The sequence below is a fragment of the Mesoplodon mirus genome (genome assembly GCF_964341445.2).
Source record: "Mesoplodon mirus genome assembly, chromosome: 7".
NCBI classification, from domain to species: Eukaryota; Metazoa; Chordata; class Mammalia; order Artiodactyla; family Ziphiidae; genus Mesoplodon; species Mesoplodon mirus.
Genome location: NC_138983.1, coordinates 57,576,543 through 57,599,249, shown reverse-complemented (window position 1 = coordinate 57,599,249; position 22,707 = coordinate 57,576,543). Strand labels below are relative to the sequence as shown.

The 22,707-nt window shown below is 54.6% G+C and overlaps 1 protein-coding gene across 1 annotated transcript in view; it reads right to left on the bottom strand.

Annotated features, from left to right (window-relative positions):
- PDE2A (phosphodiesterase 2A) overlaps nt 1-22,707 on the bottom strand; it is a 64,507-nt gene that overhangs the window by 26,692 nt on the left and 15,108 nt on the right. Inside the window, exons 3-4 of the mRNA XM_082629660.1 lie at nt 4,742-4,831; nt 1,296-1,384 (exon numbers count right to left, since the gene is read on the bottom strand). Of these exons, the coding sequence (XP_082485786.1) occupies nt 1,296-1,384; nt 4,742-4,831 (179 nt within the window). The remainder of the gene's footprint in view (nt 1-1,295; nt 1,385-4,741; nt 4,832-22,707) is intronic.

Genomic DNA, 22,707 nt, shown 5'->3' with positions numbered 1-22,707 from the left:
ATGAGGGAATCGAATGGGAGAACAGGAGGTGGGAAGGCTCAGAGCTGTTGGAGGGGAGCCAGCCCCTTCCATGGGGAAGCGCCAGAGGAGAGAATAGCGTTAAGGAATCCAGGGTTCCGAGTGCCAGGAGAGGCCTCAGGACCTCCAGCATCCCCAGCATCAGGACCTCTGGCATTCTTTCCGTGGCCTCTGTGAAAGGTGAGTATCTTGCCAGCCTCAGCTACTACCTGAAAAAGCCACATCCCTGACTGCTTGGCCTGTTGGGGTGGAGAGCTGCCTCCTGGTAACACCCCTGCTGGTATCCACTCAGCCCTCAGCTCCTGACCCTGTGCTCTCTGGGCCCGTAATGACCCTGTGGTGCTTAGAAGGCAGTGCCCATGTCCTCCATGGCCTGCCCTCCTCTGGACCAGCACCCCTGCCTGTCAACACTTTCTCGTTGGACAAGCTCCACTTCCCTTCACTGTCCCCTAGACAGCCAGGAGCCAGGAGACCGTGTCCCAGACCTGGCTCTGCCTCACACCAGGTATGTGGCATTGGACACGTCTCACGATGTTTGCCCATCTGGAAAATAGGGAGGCTGAATTCAGTAAGCTCAGAGGTATCAAGGGACCATAGGGTGCTGAGCCCATGTTCCTAAAGTCTGTGATTCCAATGTGCTATCATAATGAAAATAAAAACAGACATTTAGCATTCATTATGGATACAGTTTTAAGTGCATTACATGTGTTAAACTCATTTAGTCATGCCAAGAATCCTCCCATAATAGTACTATGAGGTAAGTACTATTATTATTGCCATTTTTCAAGCAAGAAAATCAGGACACAGGGAGGCTGAGTACCCTGCCCTAGGTAGTAAATGAGAGCTGGGATTTGAACCCAAGCGGTTGGGCTCCAGAACCCACAGCGGGACGCTGCTTCTGATCTCCCTATTCTCAGAGTTGACACCATGCGGGTCCAGCACTCTGTGATTCCGAATTCTATGATTCTGTGAGAACCTGCCAGGCAGTTCTCATAGCCTGCTGGGGTTCTAACTGATAAACTGTAGCCCCGATCTTCTGAGACTTGCTCTGAGGAGGCTACAGTGATTTAGAACAGCTCTCCAGGAGAAAGTCTACCACTTGGTGCTTTCCCTGTGCCATCTACTCCCCCAACACAACACAAGAGAAGACAGTGGACCCGGCCACTGGAACCCCACCTGGCAGGGAGGCTGAGGTCAAGGTCAGATGGGGAGGGTCAGAGCAGACCTTGTGGTCACCCTTGACTGTGCGAGAGGGCAATGGGTGGAGAACAGCTCACCGCACTTTCCCCTCCTGGGGCAGCTCATGGTGGGGCTCCTCACACACCAGCCGGGATTCCCCATCCAGCAGGTAGGTGTAGACAGTCTCCTAGGACAGAAGGCACTCATGAGATCCTGAGGAGAAGCCCTCCCAGCTGCCCAGTCCCAGCCTGACATGGGTCTGGATGACAAGGTCACAGGCATCTATTTGTCTGTCTTTACTCCCCAGGTGATCCTAAGTGCAGTCAGGGTAGGAAGGCTCCCCTATGACCTCAGCACCTCACTCTCTCCTCTTGGAGGGGTTCTCGGCAGGCAGTGACCCATCACCCTACCGGCTTTCCTTACCCATCACCCCACATCCAAGGCGCTGGGGAGGGTCTGAAGGGCTGAAGGTACAGACAAATCCCCCCAACCCCACAGCCCTGAGATATCTCCCTGCCAAGTCTCCAGCCTCAGCAAACAATAACTGAGTGTCCACTCAGGGCTGTACTGCAGGAGAGGCTCAGAACACCCTGGAAGCTTCCCTCCTACCTCAGATACACAAACAACTCTACAAGAAATCACAAACTATGACCCAAGCCTGGAGGACTTCCTGGAGGGAGTGACTTTAAAGTTGTAACTGGAGTGGGAATTAGACACATTCAGGGAGTGGGTGAGGCACAGAAGAATGGCTTCTGGGCCGAGTAAAAATAGGTATGTAAGTGTAAAGGGCCCAGAGCATTGACAGACCTGATGGTGGGGGCAGGGGGCACCGGAGGTGGGCTTGGAGTCAGCCCAGTGCTGAGCTGGAAGGGAGCTGGGGGAGGGTGTTAGGGGGAGGGGCTGCTGCTGGGGAGGGAGGGGCTGGTGAGCCCTGTGAGACAGGAGCTGATTTGTATTTTGGAATGATCACTCCCCAGAGTGAGATCAAAGCTCTGGTCGAAGAATGTTAAGTCTGCAGCTTGTCAATCCATGCCCCCCAAGGGCCCAGAGCAGTCCTGCCTTCAGTTCCAGACCATGTCCTGGCAGAAGCACTTGCCCTCACTGACCCACAGGAGAAAATCCACATTCCCTCCAAGCAGGACTGGCTACACTTAGGTACCCACAACCAACACAACCTGCAGAGCGTCTCCACTGCCCGCATTGCAGGTGATAAGGGAGACCCAGAGGCTCAGCAGAGCCTACACCCCATCGAGGGGGCACCCCTGTGCCCAGCTAAGTATCCTGAGAGGCGTTGTTTTCTCAGTGGGAGAATGGAGGGCTCTCCTCTCTGCTAACTGTATCAGGGAGGGCTTCTGGAGGAGGTGACATTGGAGCTAAATGTTAAAGGCCCACCCTCAGTAAGTGTGGAATCCTTCTCAGCAGAAGCAGTTGCCTTTCACCACTGTGACAGTCCACAATCCAGTCAGACACTCTTGTTGCCTGTGGCAACAGGCCCTCACCCTCTCCCAACCCCCAGGAGATATCCCAGTCTCGCTTCAAGAGAATCTGAGCCAAGCTTAGTGGTGGCGTGGGCCGGAAATGATAGGGCCTGAGGAGAGTGAGAAGGGCAGACACAGGAAGCCCTGGAGCCCCTCTGTCCTCCTGGGTGAGGGTCTAGTCGAGGAGCTCAGGGATGAAGAAATCAGTGGGAAGGAAGCCACCCAAGCCTCATCTGTCTCCAGCCTCCTTCTTCTTTAAGCAGCCTGGGAGGGGTCTGAAGGATTTGGCCCCCCAAAGACGTTAAGACACTACCCAGCACCCAGGGTCACACAGAGTCCTGCCCTGGCAGAGAGAGCGGTGGGCAATCTGAGGGTGGGGAGGCAGGGAGGAGCCTCCCACTCCCTCCCTCACATCCCTCTGGGTTAAAATTAGCTGAGTTTATTGCAGAGGAGGGAACCATTTCAGACACATCAGCACCATCTGCATTTGAGGCTGCCTGCCACAATGGGTGCTGATGAGGGAGCCAGGTGCCAGCAACTCCCCTCCCTGGGTTGGGGGGGGGGGTAGGGAGACCACTCCCCCATCTCCTCACCCCTCCCTAGGGGTAGAGCAGACCTCCCATCTCCCCACCCCTTTTTGGAGGGCTGAGCCCCTCCATGCAATCAAGGCAGCAGGGCTCTGCAAAGTCAGGGCTTCCCTAGCTCATACACGTCTCCGGGGTGGGCCGAGGCAGACATTTCCCAGTGTCCCAGGAACCTAGTCACCTGGACCAGAGCTGTCTTCCCAAGCCCCAGCTTTGGGGATACGATTAATCCAGTACAGGGTGTCTATGCTGGCACAACCACCAGGCATCCTGCCTGTGAAGACCAGGCCAGTCACATCCTCCTCCCCACTCCCAGCACAGCCTCACGGACGCTGACCTGCCATCCTCCCCACCTCCTCTTTTCCAGATGTTTCTTCACCCCTGGCCAGATGTTGCCTCAGTCCCATCTCCGGGAGGATTTATTTTGGGAGCCAACATACCACCCACTTCCTACCAGTTTCACAGTCATAAAGCTCATTCATTAGCCCTCTGGGCTCTGAACTTCCAGGAGGTTTTGAAAAGGCAGAGCTGAGGAAAGGGGATGGGGGTGCTTAGGTGCCAAGCCCCATTTGTTCCTGTCATGCTGTGTGACCTTGGGGGAAGTGCCCTCCCTCTCTGGGCCTCGGGCGGTTCATCCATCCAGCAGATTCAGACACAATGGGCTCTGCTGGTGGCTGATGTCTAGAGTAGGGGAGGGGACATTCTAGGCTATGGGGACTCAGTTTAGGCATCTCCTCCTCTATGAAGTCTTCCATGCACCTTAGGGTAAGTCAGAGCCTCCCTCCCTGGACTGACTGACAGTCCCTGCTTCCCTCTATCTGGCACAACTGAGACACTTCTGCTTTAGGTCTTGAGGGACAGTTTATCCATCCTACTGCCTAAGGGATGGACAGTGGCCACTGGAGCCAGGTTGGGGAGTGGCCTGGGGCAGTTGAAGAGGGTCACAGTCTCCCCCAATCTGCAACCTCATCTATGGTGTTGGGATGGGTCAGAAAGAAGCTTAAAGGTTTCTGGAAGACACCTTGTCCAGCCTCCTGACTCCAGACAGGACACTTTAACTTGGCACAGATCCATTCATCTCGGCTGAGCCCCATTTCAGCACCTCCCATACCTGGCATCAAGGAAGTTCTTCTGCATGTCTACTTTCAATCCTTCCTGCTGTACATATTCCAAAGCCCACCTGACTCCACTATGTCCTAGCTATTATCCTAGGTGAATCCATTCCATTATCTGAGACATGATCTTTCCAATTAAGCTCTAAAGCCCTTTTTGTCCCAGACATTCCAGGATTCCTATATAAGTTCATTTTGGGGACTTAGCTTCAGTCCTCCTCCTCCAGGAAGCCCTCTCAGAACACTCACCCAAACCCTTCACGGGAGGAGGGGGGGCCCTGCTTCTTCTTTTCTTCTCAACCCTGTAGGTACAGCAAGGAGCTGGGCAAAGGTTTAGGGGGGCAGAGGAAGAGTGGGACAAGGCACCTACCACTCTGGGCAGCACAGCTGACAGGGCCTCTTTGACAGCCCATTGCAAGCCTGCAATGTCGATGACGGAGCCCAGGTTCAGCAAAGCATCCTGAAAGAGAGGAAAGGGCAGTGAGGGCCTTTTCCAGGCAGGCCAGGGCAACCCCCCTACCCAGGCGGCTGGGAACACAAATTCCCAGCTTAAACCAGAGCCCAAGGCTCGCAGACACTTGAATCCCAGGATCTTAGGATCTCAGAATCCAACCAGTCTTAAGGCCCTAGAATGTCCAAGTCCCCTCATCTTACAGATGGGGAGACTGGGGCTCAGAGAAGGGCCAGGGACTTAGCAAAGAACTCACAGTGAGTCAAGAGGTCAAGTCTAGACTAGACCCCAGGTCTCTTGTCCTTCAGACAAGGACAACTCAGGAAAGCAGGGAAAGTACAAGCTTCCACATTAATACAAAGCAAAACAAGCAAACAAAAAATCCCACATTTGAATCCTAGCTCCACTATTTATGAGCAGTGTGCATCTTGGTCAAGTCACCGAGCCTCAGTCTTCTATCTGTAAATTGGGGGCAACTGAGGCTATCTCCCCCTACAGGCTAATGTGAAGATAAAATGAAACTGAGTCCTAGAAGTGCCTCACAGGGTGCCCACACACATAGGTGCTCAGCTAAACATTTGCTGAATCTGGGTCCCACTCAGTTTCCTGAGGAGGGAGGGAGGTGGTTCACACAGTCTCGTTTGTCAGCCTAATGAGGGGCTGGGAGTAGCAAGAATCCAAGGGGTGCATGAGCCCACAAGATGTGAGAAACACAGGCCAGCCCCTGGCAAGCTAGAAGGGGAAGGAGAAATCAGCCTTGACTGCCTCACAGCCTTCCCGTCCCAGGAACAGTCCTCGTCCTTGGAGAGCCGGAACAGAGACAAGAAAGGTCCCTGCTTCTCGCTCTATTAACTTGGCCAGAACCATGGGGATCAAAGAGAAAGGTAATGGAACAGAGGATCCAGGGCCAAGGCAGAATTGTGACTCATACCATCCACTCAGCTATGCCTTCCCCACTAGCCCCTGGAAGTTCTTTCTGATGTCTTCCTTGTGGATGGCTGAGTTCATAAAACAAAGTGATTAACTGTAGGATGCAGGACACATGGCGTGGCCCTTCTTGTGAAAGTGATATGAGATTGAGGGTCTTAGTGGACCACAGGCTCAGCATGAGCCCGTAGTGTAAATGTGGCTGGTAATACATTAAAATGCTGAAACTGCAGGCCGTGTTAATAAAGATCCATTAACCTAAATAGAGAAGATGAGAGTTCCTCCACTGATTCAATTATCCCCAGTGCATTGTGTCCCAGGTAAGGACAAGACGAGACTCATTCAGAGGAGGTGACCCATGTAAGGAGGGAACTGGAAATCAAGTCCTGCATGTCACTAAGCTTGGAGAGTCTAGGGGTGCCAAGCCTGCAGCAGAGCAGAACCCAGGGGTCTCAGTATTTGACTCCAATATCTCAGGCTTTCCTGGGCAGGGGGACTGGACTTTGTGGTCTTGGAGACAGCCTGGAGACCCATAGGATTTCACAGGAGGCTGGCCTTGGCCCAGTGGGATGAAAGAACTTCTTCCAGGAAGAGCCACGCTGCACAGGCAGAGGCCACCAGGAGAGAGAGAGGAAGTGAGCTCCCCATACCTGGGGGTATGCAAAAATGGCTAGATGCCCATTTTTCAGAGTGGCTACAGAGGGGAGTCCTGCACTGGGGTCCAGATGAAGCCTAGGGTCCAGGCTTCAGCTCCAGATTTCACCTTGCATCTTTCTTGGCTTCAATTTCCTCCCCTACCCCACCTCCCACTCCCACCCAGTCCTGTGTTGCAGGACGGGGGGCAGTAATGGGCTTTCTCCCCAAATGCTCACTTGGCATTGCTTTCTAGAACCCCCAACTCCTCTTTTATCCCCCTCACTGCTCAAGTGAAGAAACATTTTGGTCATGAAGATGTGTCTCCATCCTAGGACATCAGAAGTTGTGCATTCCAAACAATACAATCCCCAAATTGGATCAATTGTCCTTTGACCCTTAGGCACTCCTCATCACAGTTCACACACCCTCAGCACCACACATACCCAGCCACACAGCCATAAACCTTCACATCCTCTCAGAAACACCCCAGCCTGCCTTCAGACACCCGCCAGGCACACGTACAGGTTCACACAGGTGCAGCTACTTCCTTGTGGAATCACAGGGCCAGGACTCAGCAACACCTGCATGTACAGTATACACATGGGCTGTTGTGGCCTTTCGAGGTCAATTCTGCAGACTAAAGCGGGGAGGAAGAGCTGATGCCCAAAAAAATCCCCAAATAAAGTCTGTCAACCCAGGCTCCTCAGACTGGGGTTCCCAGGGCTTGGCTCCAGAGGTGGTGCTGGTTTAGGTCTGTTCCTGCCTGGAGACAGTGGGGATGGACAAGTTATGCCCTGAGTGGCCCTGCCCTCCAGTGGAGTTTATGTGTATAGTGTGGAAGCTGGAGAAGAGGGGCCAAGGTGATGGAGTAGCTCTCATGTAGGGGGAGACATTTCTCAAATCCATAGGCTTGGGACAGCTAAGTGTCCCCATTTGACAGATGAAGAAACTGAGGCTCAAAAAGAAGCAATACCCCATCTGTGGTCAGCCAGCCAGTCAGGGCAGAGCCAGGTCCAGAACCCACGACTCTGGATCTCCAGCCTCTCTCTTGCTCCTGCTCTGCACCGACCCCCAGCTCCCTCCTCAGGGGGCTTAGAGAGAATAGTTTGTCCTTTGTTCTGATTGGTGGCTCCTCGACCTGCCCTTTACTTGGATTGGGGAATGCCCTGAACTGTCCTTTACTGGAATTGGTGGGTGCCTGTCTGGCCTTTGCTTGGATTGGTCAGTTTTCTGTGACTCCTCAGGGAGAGGGCAGGATAATGGCAGTGAAGGGGGGAATGGTAAAGGAAACTTGGGGAGAGTTGGGGCAGCAGCAGGGAGGGGGCCCTGAGTGGGCTGGATGCAGACATGGCCCATGAAGCCCGGGGCTCTCTGCCTGGCATCCTTCTGTCCACCCACCTCCTGGCCCTGCCCTGCCTGCCCTGCCTGCCCCAGGATGGGGGGTGTTGAGTGCAGGAACCACGGCTGGGAAAGGCCACTTAATACCTGGCCTTTAAGACTTGCTCACATGCCACCTCCTCCTTGAATCTTCCCTGATCTCAAAGCAACTTCACCTCTTGCATCAACTCAGGGAGGAAATAGCTCAAATTCCAGAGTCCACGGGGGGCTCAGAGGACAGACTGGCTGCCCCAGTGAAAGGAGAAGAGAATCAATGGGGAGCAGCTGAGAATGGGAAGTAGGGAAATTCCCAATTTGGAGGCCCAGGTGGGGACTAACAAGGCTCAAGTCAGAGGTTAAAACCCCAGAAATCTTAAAAAGATGAGGAAAGGAAAAGTACAGAGCCATACCTGTTCCCATGAACGTCTACACATGTCATACATATACATACTGCCGTGCACACACCCTCACACAAACACGCACACACACGGATAAAAATGCAACCCTATATACAATGCACACATAAATATGCACTTAGGCATGTACACACATGCACATGCAAACACACTCACACACACACAGCCAGGCTCAGGGTGAGGTGAAAGAGGTCACATTTCCTGCTTTTGCAGCTTTTTTGCAGCCATCAGTATAAAAATCAGCATAACAACCAGCAATCCCAGACCCCAGAGGAGAATCTGTGGTGTGTAGAAAAGAGCAGCGATGTCCAGTCCTGTCCCAGATTGACTACGGAAGCTCTGTGTGGCCTTGGTAGGCCTTTTCCTCTCCTGAGCCTCCGTTTCCTCATTAGTAAAACTGGGTCCTTCCAGCTTGCAACATATAGTTCTATGATTTTGTGTTTTAATTCAGTGAGGATGGGTAGATGGATATGTGAATGGATGGATGGATGGATAGATGGATGAGTGGGTGGGTGGATGGATGGATGGGTGGATGGAGCCTTTCTACTTTCCCCAGCTCCCTACCTGCAGCTGTATTGTTGGAGGTAGGTCCACTCAGCACTATAGACAGTGCCACTCCCACGCACTCATCTTTCACCTCAGATACCAAGGGGAGCCTGTTCTGAGTGAGGGCTCCTCTGGAGCCAGCGTTGGGGCTGGATCAGCCTTTCTGCACTCATTTGGACAGGGGGGAGGGTCTGGACAAAATTACTTCTAACTCCTTAATGGATTATATGAAGCCAGAGACCTTGGCCTTATCCCTTCTGGAGCCGTTAGCACAGGCACGGATGGCCTTCTTGAAGGTCAGTGTCACTGTCACAAACTAGCTTCCTGCCTTGTCTCCATGAGTCTCTATGTCTTTCCCCACCTCCACTGACCCTTCTATTGCTCTCCCCGCTGCCTGAGACCTAGGGCCCACCCCTCGCTCTCTGGAGGAAAGCCTCCTAGCCCCCACGGAGGCCTAGAAGAAGGTAGTAACATCAAACCCAGCACTCAGGGGCCTCCTAAGACAAGCTGTGTTACCGGGACTGGCCATACATACTGATTTACCCAGCTCTGCCTGTGTTAGGTCCTGTGTGGCCTGGGGTTGCGGGCGCCCTCTCTCTCTGGGCTTTGGTGTCCCTTTCTCTAAAGGGGGGACCTTCAAGATCCCCCAGGACTTTGGAGCCCCTCTCCCTCTCTATTCCTCTTTCCTTCCTCCTGGGGCTGTGTCTCTCTCTCAGGCTCTGTCTCCCTGATCTCTCCGAGTGGGTCTCTCTCCTTCTCTCCATGCTTCCCTCAGTGGACGCCCATCTCTGTCACAGGCTGCTCTCCTGTCTCGTCTCCAAGAATCTCGGCGCCTTTTCCCACCTCCAAATTCTCTCTCCTCTAAGATGGCTTCCGCCCTCTCTCTCCTGTATAGTTCTGCCCCTCCCCCCAACTCCTGGCTCTCCTGCCCACTCCTCCCCCAAACCTCTAAGTGGTTACCTCGAGAACTTGGGGAGAAAGCCTCTGACCCAAGGTGGGCACCCACAGGACGAGGGAACCCAGGAAAGTGGCCATGATGAGAGAAACCAGGGGTGCCAGGGCAGATGCCATCTATTCTTCTGCTTCCTGCTTCCCATTCTGGTGGGCATTATACACAGTCTCTTCTCTTCCCAGAGAACAGGGCCTTCAGGGGCAAAGGAGCACATCTGTCTCTGAGCCCAGCATGTGCCTGGCACTTGTAAGCCCATCTGCTCCGCCGGAGTGACTGGCAGAGCTCCCTCAAAGGAGGCCTCCTGGAGGCTCAGGCCAGAGAAGCCCCCGTGGGCTGGGCTTCAGACCCCAGCCAAGCCCGAGCACCCCAAGCTTACTCTGTGACTCTCACAGTCCTCACAGCGTGTCTGGCCCTGTAGAATCAGGAGACAGCAAGGAAGCAGGAGAGGCGCCCCTCCTCCTCCCTCCCCTCCTGCCGGCCCAGACCTGCCACCCGCCCAGGAGCTGCCTCTAACAGACACTGGTGCCTTAAATACGCGAAGAGCTGCCCAGGAGTGCTAAGATCTTGCAGCCCCAGACCTCCCCTCAACAAGGCTGAGCTGGACCAGGGGCAGGAAAATAGAGGAAAGAGGCTTGGTGACCCTTGGGAGACCTGATCCGAGGAAGTGGCAGGAGAGAGACCCAGGCCACAGTTGGACAAGCTCACATGTCAGGGCCCTGCTTGAGTGGGGCATCAGGCTTTGGGGGAGAAAAGGCATCTTTCTCAAGCACCTACTGTGTGCTAGAGGCGTCCATCAGTGGTTCTCAAACTTGACTGTGCACCAGAATCCCCTGGAGGGCTTGGTAATATCCAGCTTGCTGGCCCTACCCCCAGAGTTTCTGATACAGTAGGTCTTGGATGACGCCAAGAATTTGCATTTCCAACACATTCCTAGATGCTGCTGCTGCTGCCCAAGGGACCACACTCTGAGACCCAGCGACACACACTCTCTCTAATCCTCCTACCAACCCTGGGAGGCACCTGTTCTGACCACACCGTTTTAGAGGTGAGGAGACTAAGGATCAAAGGGGAGGGGCCTTGCTCGGGTGAGAATGACCCAGCTTCTGGCAGCAAGTCCGTGCCACTTCCACCACATGAGGGGGACTCCTCAGAGAAGGTCCCCAAAGAAGGCAGAGGCAGGAGTCCTGGAAGGAGTGAGGGGGTACAGTGGGGTGACATGGGACCGGGGTGTGTGGAAGGGGCTTCTTGGAGCTCAGGGGCCCAGCCCTAAAGGAAGGACCTGCCCTTCCCCCTTCCTCCTACCTCGCCTTCTCTTCCTCTCCTCCCTCCTCTGGGTCCCCCCTTTCCCCTCCCCCACCCTTCGCAGACTCTGGCTTCAGTTGTTACTCCAACAGGGCCGCGTCTCCAGCCTCCGAGCCACACTGGAGACACGTGCACTGTAGAATACACCTGAGCCTGGTCCTGGCGCTCCCCCACCCCGTCCCCCGACCTCCCTGATGAGCTCGGCCCCATCCTGTGGGCTCCTTCCCTCCAACATTTACAAACAGCTCCTCCCGGGCCCCTCACCATTTCTAAGCCAGTCTCAGCTTTTACTCTAGCTCCTGCCTCCTCCAAAATGCCCTCCCAATTGTCCCAGGCCCTCCTGGATTCCTCAAGGGCTAGGTTTGGGGTTGGATGAAGGAGGAGAAGGGGAAGGAAATGGGGAGGGAAGGCAGGGATTGTATGCACAGTCAGCTCTCCGAGGACCTGACTCGCTGGGCCCCCTCAGTCCCTAGCACAGGGTCTGGGGTGAGGAAAGGATGGGGTGAGGGAACAGCAGAGTGGGAAGAGGGAGGGAGGGCAGAGCCGAGTGTGCGAGGGGGAGATGGCCTCGGGGGGGTCCAGGACAGGCTCAGGGCTTCTCTCCTAGCCCCCCACGTCCCGCTGCCTCATCCACATGGCAGAGCCAATAGCTGCCTCCACCCCCATTGCCCACCTTCTTCTCGATGCCACAGTCTTCCTCCCCAGCACATCAGTAGCATCCCCTCATCCCTGCTGTCCCAAATACCCGATGCCTCTACTGTCCTTGGTTCCTGGGCCAAGGGCCCGTGTGGGCAGAGTTCAGCACAGTGGGCTGGCAGGTGTAAGCTGGCTGTGAGTCAGACATACCACAAAAGAGAAGCCTGGGCAGGAAGGAGGTAAGCTCCCCAACCCCAGTGGTGTGCAAACAAGGACAGGGGCCCTGCTAGGGAGTCTGTGCCATGAGAAAGGACTTGATGAGCCTGGCTGGCCTTTAGCTCTGGGTTCCATGACTCTTAATGTCTTCAAACCCTCCTCAGCCTCATCCGCTCCGTGGCCTTCAGCGTGGGTTGGGAGCTAGACAAAGCAAGTCCAGGAGCCTCTGAGAGGCAGGCACGGTGGCCCAAGCTGGAGAGGAGGATGGAGCTGAGTGACCCAGTGGACTAGCGTCAGAAAAGAGTTAATGTCTCTCAGGAAATGATGGCTGAAGGAACAATTGGATACATGAATGAATGAATAAATGAGCCTCCCTCATTTGGGCCTCAGTCCAGGAACATTTTGCCATTGTTCCCTCTCTCAGGCCAATGTGAGCCTCCCACCCAGGGGCTCTTACAGCCCTGTGCTCCCCATGATGGCATGGCATGCAGAGTTGCCACTACTGTCCATCTGGCTCCCCCATCGGATTGGGGGTTCTTAGAGGGCAGAGGTTGTGCCCTATTCCTCCTGGGGACCCTGGTATCATGCAGCCTGTCACAGGTGTCAGGAGGTGTTTGCTGAGCTATAAAATGATAGCTAGACTCCTGAGTGCCCAGGGCTGTTGGGCTGTGAAGGGTATATGCCATTACTAAGCAGAGGGATGGACCCCATGACTCCCGGAGGTCCCCAGGCCAGGGAGACAGCTGCACCCTCTCAAAGTCTCCCAAGTCTGGCACAGTGACTGTCTTAGAGGAACCTAAGGTATGAGGGTGCCTTGTGCTGAGAACTTTTGGCAACCTTTCCAAGGCATCTCTGCAGGCCAGGAGGCCCTTCTGCCTCAGGATCACCTCCCAGTGCAGGCAGGGCAGGGGACAGCATGTCAGGAAGGAGGGGCTCTTCCCTGAGAGGAGCACTATCTTTATCACCTTCTTTCATGAAGGCTCCTCCAGGCAGCCTTCCTGGGTGGGTCACTTGTCCTCTTCCCAGGCCTCCTGAGAATTCCCACAGGATCAGAGGCTACAGGGCCCCAGGCCTATGGAGCCCAATCCCCAGCTTGATGAGGGTAGACGAAGACCAGGAGAGGCAGGAAAGGACTTGCCCAGGGTCTCACGTGGAGTCAGGAGGCCGTTGCCCCAGTCCAGAGGCCTCCGGGACACACTAGGCTCCCTCCCTGCTAGGCACTGTTTGTCTTAGCGGCCCCTCCAGTTCCTTGCCTTGGCCAGCAGATGGGCTGAGCCCCTCTCAGGTGCAGGGTGGAGCTGGGTGTCCTCCTCCAGGCCAGGGACAGGGCCTCGTGTCTCTCCCTCTGTGCCAGACACAGTACCCACAGTGGGAGGTAAATGCTGGATGGCACTGGCCTGGCCCAGGGTCAGTGTGGGCCTGCAGAGGGCAGGGAGGAAGGACTAACCTGGGGAGGGGCTGCTGGGGGTGAAGGGAGGGCAGGTCTGGCAGAGCACCTCCTCCAGCACAAGACCGACAGCAGGAGACAGAGCGGCTGCCACTGCCATGGGGCTCTCCTGGCTCTGACCTGAGCTCTCTGTTTCCCTCCCAGCCTTCCTGGGTTCTCCATATCTGTCCCTCTTTCTCTCAGTCTGTTCTTCTCTGGTATGTGTCTCTCCCACAGCCTCACTGCTGGGTCCCATGACTGTATTTGGCTCTGTCTTCAGGGCCTGGCCCATCCCAGCTGTTCCCCCAAATCCAGGCGTGGGGGGTGGGGGGTGGGGGGTGGGAGGGAGGGTGAGTATGAGAAAGAGACTGGGACAGAGATGAGGACCGATTCAGAGGCAGAGGGACAGACACAAGAGCCAGGAGGGGACCCTGGGGACAGGGCTGGGGAGGCTGGACTGGCCAGGGTCTTCAAGCCTCCCCAGTCCTGAGGACAAAGCCAGAATTGGAGGGAGGGGCGGGGTCCACCCTTTCCCTCTGCACTGGCTCCTGGCCCCCCTTCCTTCTCCCTGCCCCTGCAGGAATGTGTGAGCACTTTAATTGTTCCTAAAAATAGTCCCACTGTTTTGGGGGCTGGAATGAGAAATCTTCTGGGCAGGGTTCATCTCAGGCATGTCCCTGCCTCTGGGCTCCCAACCACTCTGTTCCCCAGAGTGGGGGGCCTTTCTGAGCCTCCCCCAACCTGTAACTGCAGCACTGTATTCCTCCCTTGCAGGAGGCTGCCATGGCTCCCAGGGCCCTGGGACAGGCTCTGAGCTCCCGGACCTGCTGGAGTTGTTTGCGAAGCACCTCAGACGAGGCCACTGCTGTTCCTGCTGACACCCTGGTCCAGGTTCCACGCTCTAGACTATTCCCAACTCTCCAACCTTAAGCCCCCAACCCCTTCATCCCCACACCTCCAGGCCTTGGCTCCTCCTTTTCCACTTCCTGCACCAGATGTCCTCTCTTCTCCCCTCCTGTCCTTCCAGGCAGGGATTCCTAACCCCCGGGTCGCGGACTGGTACCGGGCTTCGGCCAGTTAGGAACCCGGCCACACAGCAGGAGGTGAGTGGTGGGCGAGTGAGCAAAGCTTCATCTGCCACGATGCTCCCCATCACTCGCACTACCGCCTGAACCATCCTCCCCCCTCCCCCCGCCCCGCCCTCGTCCATGGAGGAACTGTCTCCCACAAAACCGAAACCGGTCCCTGGTGCCAAAAAGGTTGGGGACCGCTGCTTCCAGGCTCAGCCCAGGTCTGCTCCAGTGCCCCACCCCCGCTGTGCTATCCTGCTCCCCGGTCCTGTTCTCATCCCCACCTCCCCTCCACTGTTCCCCTTGGCAGGTCAGCAAGGGCTGAGCCTCTCCGCGCCACCGCTGCCCCGAGCAAGTTCTGAGGAGCAGCTCTTCTCCAGGGAAGGGGACACTGGGGAGACACTGCAGGCTCTGGGGCCCCACGCCCTGCCCTGAACCTTACTGGCCCCTCCATCTCCCCACCCCAGCTTTGGTTTTCTCTTCTGCACCCCGGGCCTGGAATGTCTCTCCATTTCAGTCTCCGGGTGAAAGCCCATCTAGTCTCACCTCCTCTCTGCCTCCATTTTTCAGATGGGGGAACCGAGCCCCAGAGAGGGGCATTGACAGGTGCACAAGTCCACAGGAAGCTGGCCGTGGGCCTCGGTCACACCGCATCATTACGCAGGATCCCCTCGCTGGGGCTCCAGAGGCAGGGCTCCTCACACAACCCACCAGCCCACCACCCCGCCCAGGCAGGCAGGCTGGCATCCAAAATCATTTGCCTTTGGAGGGCCCAGGAAGCCACAAAACAAACATCCGGAGTCTCTGGAACTTCTCCTACTCTCCCTCCTCATATCCTCATATCTCAAGGATCCGGGAGCAACCGAGTGCGTGTATACACACACACACAGACACACACACAGAGCCCAGTGCTGGGTAAATATGTGAGCTCAGGAGATCTCACGTGACTGTTGTGCCTGTGAATCTGTGCAGGTCCTTTAGAGGCCCCCAAACCCTAAAAAGATGAGGATGTCCCCAGTCTCACCAGACCTTATATAAATTTTGTCTTGGAAATGAACATTAAAATCACATTTGTGTGACTTTTCTTTTTTTTTTTTTTTTTTTGTTGTTGTTGTTGTATGCAGGCCTTTCACTGTTGTGGCCAGCACAGGCTCCGGACGCACAGGCTCAGCGGCCATGGCTCACGGGCCTAGCCGCTCCGCGGCATGTGGGATCTTCCCGGACCAGGGCACGAACCCGTGTCCCCTGCTTCAGCAGGCGGACTCGCAACCACTGTGCCACCAGGGAAGCCCTGTGACTTTTCTGATTGCAAAATTCTGAATACACTCATCACAACTGACTTTTTTTCCCACTTTGTAGGGCGCTCCTGCTTTGCTAGTGACCTAAGCACATGTGTGGCCTGCCCATTAGTTGTGCATAATGCATATCCCTAGAGGCCATCATGTAACCACAGCAGAATATGTCCCTTGGGTTATTAGGAGGGTATCTGTGTGAAAGCATGTGGCTCTGTGATTCTGGGAGAATGTGTGTGAAAGCGTAAATGTATGAGCACCCCTGAGGCATCATCTGTGCACGAGCCATCTGCACGTACGGCTGCCCGTGCATGTGTGATGTGGGTTGTCAGTGTCTTTGTGAGTCTGGGTGTGTGCAGCAAGTGTGTAGCTGTCTGTGGAACTGTGAGTGCACCAGTGGCTGGTTTTGTCTCCGAGCAAGTGAATGAGTTTATGGCTGAGTGTTGGCATCTGTGCCTGTGGGGTGTTTGATTCTCCTGCCCCGTGGACCCCACCACCTCCTCCATCACCTCTGCCAGACCTGGGCTCACATCCCTACCCTGCCACACACCACCTGCGTGGCACTGGACAAGCTCTTCACCTCCCTGGGCTCAGTTCCCTCATCTATAAATTGGTGCCTTCTCCCAGAGCCACTGAGAAGACTCAAGTGGAACCAGGAGGTCCTGCCTAAGCTGCTCCCAGCTAGGGGCTAGGCCACCTCTGTGCAAGTTACAAAGAGGTGACCCCAACCCTCTGGGCAAATGCAGCCTGAGGGGCAAGGATTGGTGGGGGAGAATGAGCTGGGTTTTAGTGCCACCCTGCCTCTGTTGGAGCCCTGTGCAAGCAAGGTACAACCTGCGAAGTTAGAAGCTGTGGCCCTGCAGGTGACCAAGAAATACCAGCTCCCTTTCTTCCTGCCCTCGCTCCAGGTATGCAGCCTGGGATTAGAGGGTCTCTGACTCTGGACAGAGATGAGGCTCTGAGGATACCCGCCCCCTCCTAACTCCCCCTAGGGTTCTGTCCCCTTCACCCACCCTCTATCCCACCCTCTCCAAAGCCCAAGAGAAGGCCCTACAGAAGCCATAAGGGGGGACTGACCAGATCTGGGATGCAGAGACCAGCTATGCTGGCCAGAGGCTCAGAGACTACCCCCCACCCCACTCTCATTGTCAGACAGGGGGACTAAGACATGGAAAGGGCCAGGGACCCTCCAGGGACACGAGTGAACCCAGTCATTCCAAGCCTTTGTCTCAAGATCTCTGTGGCTGGAGTTGGGGAGACCCAAGCTCTGGACTCTTTTGGCTCCAGAATGGAACCCAAGGGTGTGGTTGGGTCTCTCCCGAGAGACAGGCACTTCCAGACCTGTGCTCTCAGCTACTGGGGTGGATCTCCTACCCATCCCCACCCACCACACCAGGGCCAGATCCCCTACTGGTGTGATTAACCAAATTATGGCATTTTTTTCTTGAGCAAATTGCATTGGCCTAATTGAATGAGGCTGCAGGAGTCTGGGCTGGAGGCTGACAGCGGGTGAGGACAGCAGGAGCCAGGGAGAGGAGTGGGGGGGAGCAAGCTGGGGTGGGGAGGCCCTGACAATGCCGAGCAGGGGACAGGAGGGGCGGGAGAGGAAGGGCGGAGGGCTGTGGGCATAGAACACATCATTCATTCTGTGCACCCTCTCTGTGCACCCACTGGCGCTCCCATCACACCAGGTGCCTGGGCACAGGGACTTGAGGGGTGGTCTCCCCAAGAGACCACTGAGCATTTGCTCAGTGCCAGGCACTGTGTTCATTTAAAAGCACCGTTTCATGTAATCCTCCCAATCGCCCTATTTTATACTTGAGGGAATTGAGGCTCAAGAGATAAAATGACTTGCTAAATGTCACAGCCAGACAGGGCTGTCTGACACCATAGCTTAACAGGTACCTGCGGCATCCCACTACCGTGCTCCCGCCCTGCCTCCAGGAAACCTTCCTGGAGAGTTCAGAGAAAGGAACAGGCATCAGGCCAGCTCATACTTGGGCCCAGACACCATTTCTGTCCCCATTGAGCATTTCTCCTTGTCCACTCTGTGATGTCTGTCCTCCGTCTGACGGTCAGCAGCTGAGGCTGGCGCTGATCCGACACGATCGCAAACACCCCCGTCAACCACAACACACCGCAACCCCTCTCATTCCCATGCGGCATCCACTCTGTGTCATACTCACCACCTCAGGGCGACACACAGGGACACGATCACTGTCACCTTCATATGGCATGTCCCACATACTCAGTGACACACAATCATTTCACAGTGTCCACAGTGTCACACATCACTGTCATGGGGCCACACACAGTGAAACTATCACTTTTGCCCTCAATCAGGGTGGCCCACCTTCAGTGTCACACACTATGTCTCAAGGTCCCCAGTGTCACACTCACACAGCCTTACACACACACTTCCAAGCTGGCTGTGTGTTGCACTGTCTCATTTCAGCGTCATCCAGCACCTTCTGACCTTAAAAATATCCACCTTTGGTGAAATGACATCATGTCTGAGATTTGTGTTAAAATACTTCAGCAAAGCAACCTACAAAATGGGAGAAAATATTTGCAATCATATATCTGATAAGGGGTTAGTATCCAGAATATATAAAGAAGTCCTACAGCTCAACCACAAAGTAAACAAACAACCTGATTTTAAAATGGGCAAAGGCCTTGAATAGACATTTCTCTAAAGATGTACGAATGGCCAACAAGCACATGAAAAGACGCTCAACAGCACTGATAATCAAGGATTGCAAATCAAAACTACAATGAGGGGGTTTCCCTGGTGGCGCAGTGGTTAAGAATCCGCCTGCCAACGCAGGGGACATGGGTTCGAGCCCTGGTCTGGGAAGATCCCACATGCCGCGGAGCAACGAAGCCTGTGTGCCACAACTACTGAGCCTGCGCTCTAGAGCCCACGAGCCACAACTACTGAGCCTGCAAGCCACAACTACTGAAGCCCGTGTGCCTAGAGCCCGTGCTCCGTAACAAAAAGAAGCCACCGCAATGAGAAGCCCATGCACACCGCAACGAAGACCCAATGGAGCCAAAAATAAATAAATAAATAAATAAATAATAAATAAGGAAAAAAAGTGTTGGTGAGGATGTGGAGAAACTGGAACCCTGGTACACTGTTGGTGGGAGTGTAAAATGGTACAGCTGCTGTGGAAAACAGTATGGTGGTTCCTCAAAAATTAAAGATTAAGTTACCATATGACCCAGCAATTCCACTTCTGGTTATATATCTAAAAGAATTGAAAGCAGGATCTTAAAGAGCTATTTGTACACCCATGTTCACAGCAGCACTATTCATAAAAGTCAAAAGGTGGAAGCAACCCAAGTGCCCATCAATGGATGAACTGATAAAACAAAATGTGGTTTATTCATGCAATAGAATATTATTCAGCCTCAAAGAGGAAGGGAATTCTGACATATGTTATAACATGGCATGGATGAACCTTGAGGATATTATGCTGAATGAAATGTCAGTCATAAAAAGACAAACACTGTATGATTCCACTTATATGATATACCTAGGATAGTCAGATTCATAGAGACAGAAAGTAGAAGAGTGGTTACCTAGGGCTGGCGGGAGGGGGAGATTGTTTAATGGGTATAAGCTTCAGTTTTGCAAAGTGAAAAATGTTCTGGAAAATGGCTGCACATCAATGTGAATGTACGTAACACCACTGAACTCTACATTTAAAAATAGTTAAGATGGTAAATTTTATGTTATGCACATTTTATCACAATTAAAAAATTTTTTAATAATGTATTTCAAGAAATGAAAATGAAAAGAAAAGAGGGGTAGATGAACTAAATATGTCTAAATCTTAATAACTGCTAGATTTGGGTGAGGGGTATATGGCAAGCGTATTGTATTCTTCTCCCTCCTAGTGTGTGTTTAAAATATTCCATAATAAAAAAAATTGTACTCTCCCTTGACCTCACACCTCTTTGCAGCAACCATGCCTCTCCTCTGCATCCCTTCACAGTGGAAGGTCTCCAAAGGGCTGACTATGCTCTGTCTTCACCTCCACTTACCACCTGCACAGGCCATCTGGCTTCTGGCCCCACCCTGTCACCAACAGGGTTCTTGCCAGGCTTATTTAAGCACGTGGCCCAGCCCAGCACAATCTCCCTGATCCCGCCTTCCCTGACAGCGTGGCAGCATCCCTCCCTGTGGAACCTCTCCCCTCCCGTGACTTCTGGCTTCACCTGCCTGGTCTCCTCCACCTCCCTGGCTGCTTCTCCTCTGTCTCTTTGCTGCTCCTCTTCACCTCAGGGCTCAGTCCTCATTCCTCACCTCTTCTCTCACTACGCTCTCTCCCTAGGTCATCCCAGCAAGGTCCATGGTTTAATAAACCAGCTCTGCCTGCTGACTCCCAAATATATCCCCAGCCTGGCCTCTGCTGCCCACTGGACGCCTTCACCTGGATGTTTGACTTACATCCGAAACAGGTCTGTCAGTTTCTGCCTCCTTGTCCTCCCCCATCCCATGAACCCTGACTTTCCCCGAGTCTTTACCCATCCCAGTAACATCTCTACCAGCCATCCCTTGGTTCTTCAAGCCAGAAACCTGGCAGCCATCCTCCCTTTTTCCTTCTGGTTCATCCTCTAATTCATCAGCAAGTTCAGTCATTTCTACCTGCGAATATCTCCAAGGTTTGTCCATTTCTCTCCAACTCTGCCCACCCCTTAGCCCAGGCACCACCATCTCCTGCCTAGGAGGCTGCAGCAGCCTCCAACTGTCTGCCCGTCTCCTCTTGGCCCCTCCAACTGGTCCCCCACATACACTCTGCAGCCAGAGTACAGACTCTTTCAAAATCATAGACTGGATCATGTCATTTCCCTGCCTGAACCCATCGGGCTCTTCCCATGACAGTATCACACACAGGGTTGTGTGTTCACAGTTCACGTTGTCACAACCATTACACACAGCATCACACATTCAATGTCAGGGTCAGGGTCGCACAGTATCACACCCTGGTTTTCACACACTTGATGTCACTCTGTGTTACGCCCTTGGTCGCACACTCAGACTCACCATATGCCTGAGGCCCACATTGACCATTCCGTGTCAGACACTTGAGCCCCAAACTCAGGACCACACCTGTTATTGCACAGTGTCATTCATCTGTGTTTACATATTTCATCCTCACGGTGTCATACCCTCAGTGTCACACTTGGTCACTCAGCATCACAAAATCAGTATCACACAGTATCGGTGTCACACACTTGGTGGCACATCCACTGTCTCACACAGTCTTGGACAAGTGGTGTCAGACACTCGGTATCACTCAGTGTCACACGCAGTGACTCACTCACTCTTCACACAGTATCCCATGATTTCACAAGCTCAGTATCACACAGCAGAATACCCGCTGCCCCACAATCAGTGTCTCAGTGCCACCCTCAGCATCACCCTGGGTCCAAGCTCCCCCCACCCCCACCCTGCTGGGTCGAGTCGCCAGAGCTGCTGCCCCATGTCAAGGCTGTTTCCTGTTGTTGTGCTCAGAGTCCTCAGCCACTGCCTGTTCCTTCAAGGATTTCCTGTTGTCAGGGCCCGAGTCAGGCCTGGCCCAGCCTGGGATACACAGCCTAAAGCCCAAGAGCCGGCTGGCTGGCAGGAGCCCTGGGCCCCTCTACCTGCCCCTATCCTCGCTGGGCCCGTGGGATTTTCCCCTGTTCAATCAACCTGGATCGCCCGTGTACCTGGGCTTGTGCTGTGTCACTGAAAGGAGGTGACCTCTGGGCCCTGCCCCACTCCCAGAGTGCCCAGGCCTGTGCTTCCCAGAAGGGGGACTCTTGGGCAGCCTGGATGCAGCTGTCTGCATTGTCTGAGTGGCTTGGGACAAGACCTTTAGCTGGTCTTCGGGGCTCAGACTGAAGCTGCTGGGAGCCAGAGGAGAGGGACTGAGCATGAAAAGGGGAGGACACAGGGTTAGGGGGTTAGGGAGTTAGGGAAGGCTTCCCAGAGGAAGCCAGCTGAGAGCTGGGACAGACAAGGAAGTGGAAGAAAAGGCATCCCAAGGTGGGGGCAGCAGACAGGAGCCAAGGGTTGGAGGCAGGAACCAGAGGAGACAGGTTGGCAGGGATGAAGATAGGAATGTGAGAGGGGGTGAGGTTAGGCTGCGGTTTTCTCTCCCATCTGCTCCCTCCTCTCTCACACCAGCATTCAGACTCCAGCTCCAGGCCAGAGCCGCAGGGCACGCCTTTCCTGGCCCTGCCTTCGAGCCCCCCAGATTGCCCCTCAAGGCCGCCAAGCCCCCTCACCTCCTGCCCCAGGCCAGCCCGCAGGAAGGACATGCGGAGGCCAGCGCACGCTCCCCACACGGCCAAAGATAAATATTTCCCGGGAAACGGAACTTGTTCTCTCTGTGTTTACAGCCAAGGGCCAGGCAGGGTGGGGGGAGGGGAGGGGCCAGCCAGAGGAACCTCGTCCAGCCCTGGGGCCCACAGCATCTGGCCCAGCATTGCCCCAGACCTGCTGTGTGACTCTGAGTCAGTCCCCACCTCTCTCTGAGCCTCCACTGCAAGCCCTCAAGGGGACCTCCCTGGGCCTTGGCCTGCCCCCAAGCCTGGACCAGCTTCAGCTGCATCTTCTCTGGGTGAAAATCCCTGATGCTTGATGCCTCCCCCTTCAGACTAGGCTTCTCTAATGGCAGGACCTGCATCTGCCCATCTCTGCCTTGTCCTTGGTCAGTCAGGGGTGTGGACAGATGGATGGACAGACAGACAGAGAAACAGGCTGCGGTGGCAGCTGAGACCGCCTCCCTGGCCCAAGTTCCTGCACACCCTGGGCCTGTGCAGCCCAACAGGTGGGCTCAGACAGATGGCAGGGCCTCGGGCCCCCAGGGATGCCAGATGCTATGGCCAACTTGTTGTCAGCAGCTCCCTCAGGGCTGTGGGGCATCATGGAGGCCACTTGCTCCTGATGTGTGGAATCCAGGAGGAGGCTGGCACATCTGCCAGTTGGGAGCATTCATTTAAGAATTTTAAATATGAGCCTGGAAAGTGCTGCCTGCAGCAGCCCTTCCAGCCTCGCCCCAATGCTCCCTGCATAGTAACCAGGGCTCCACT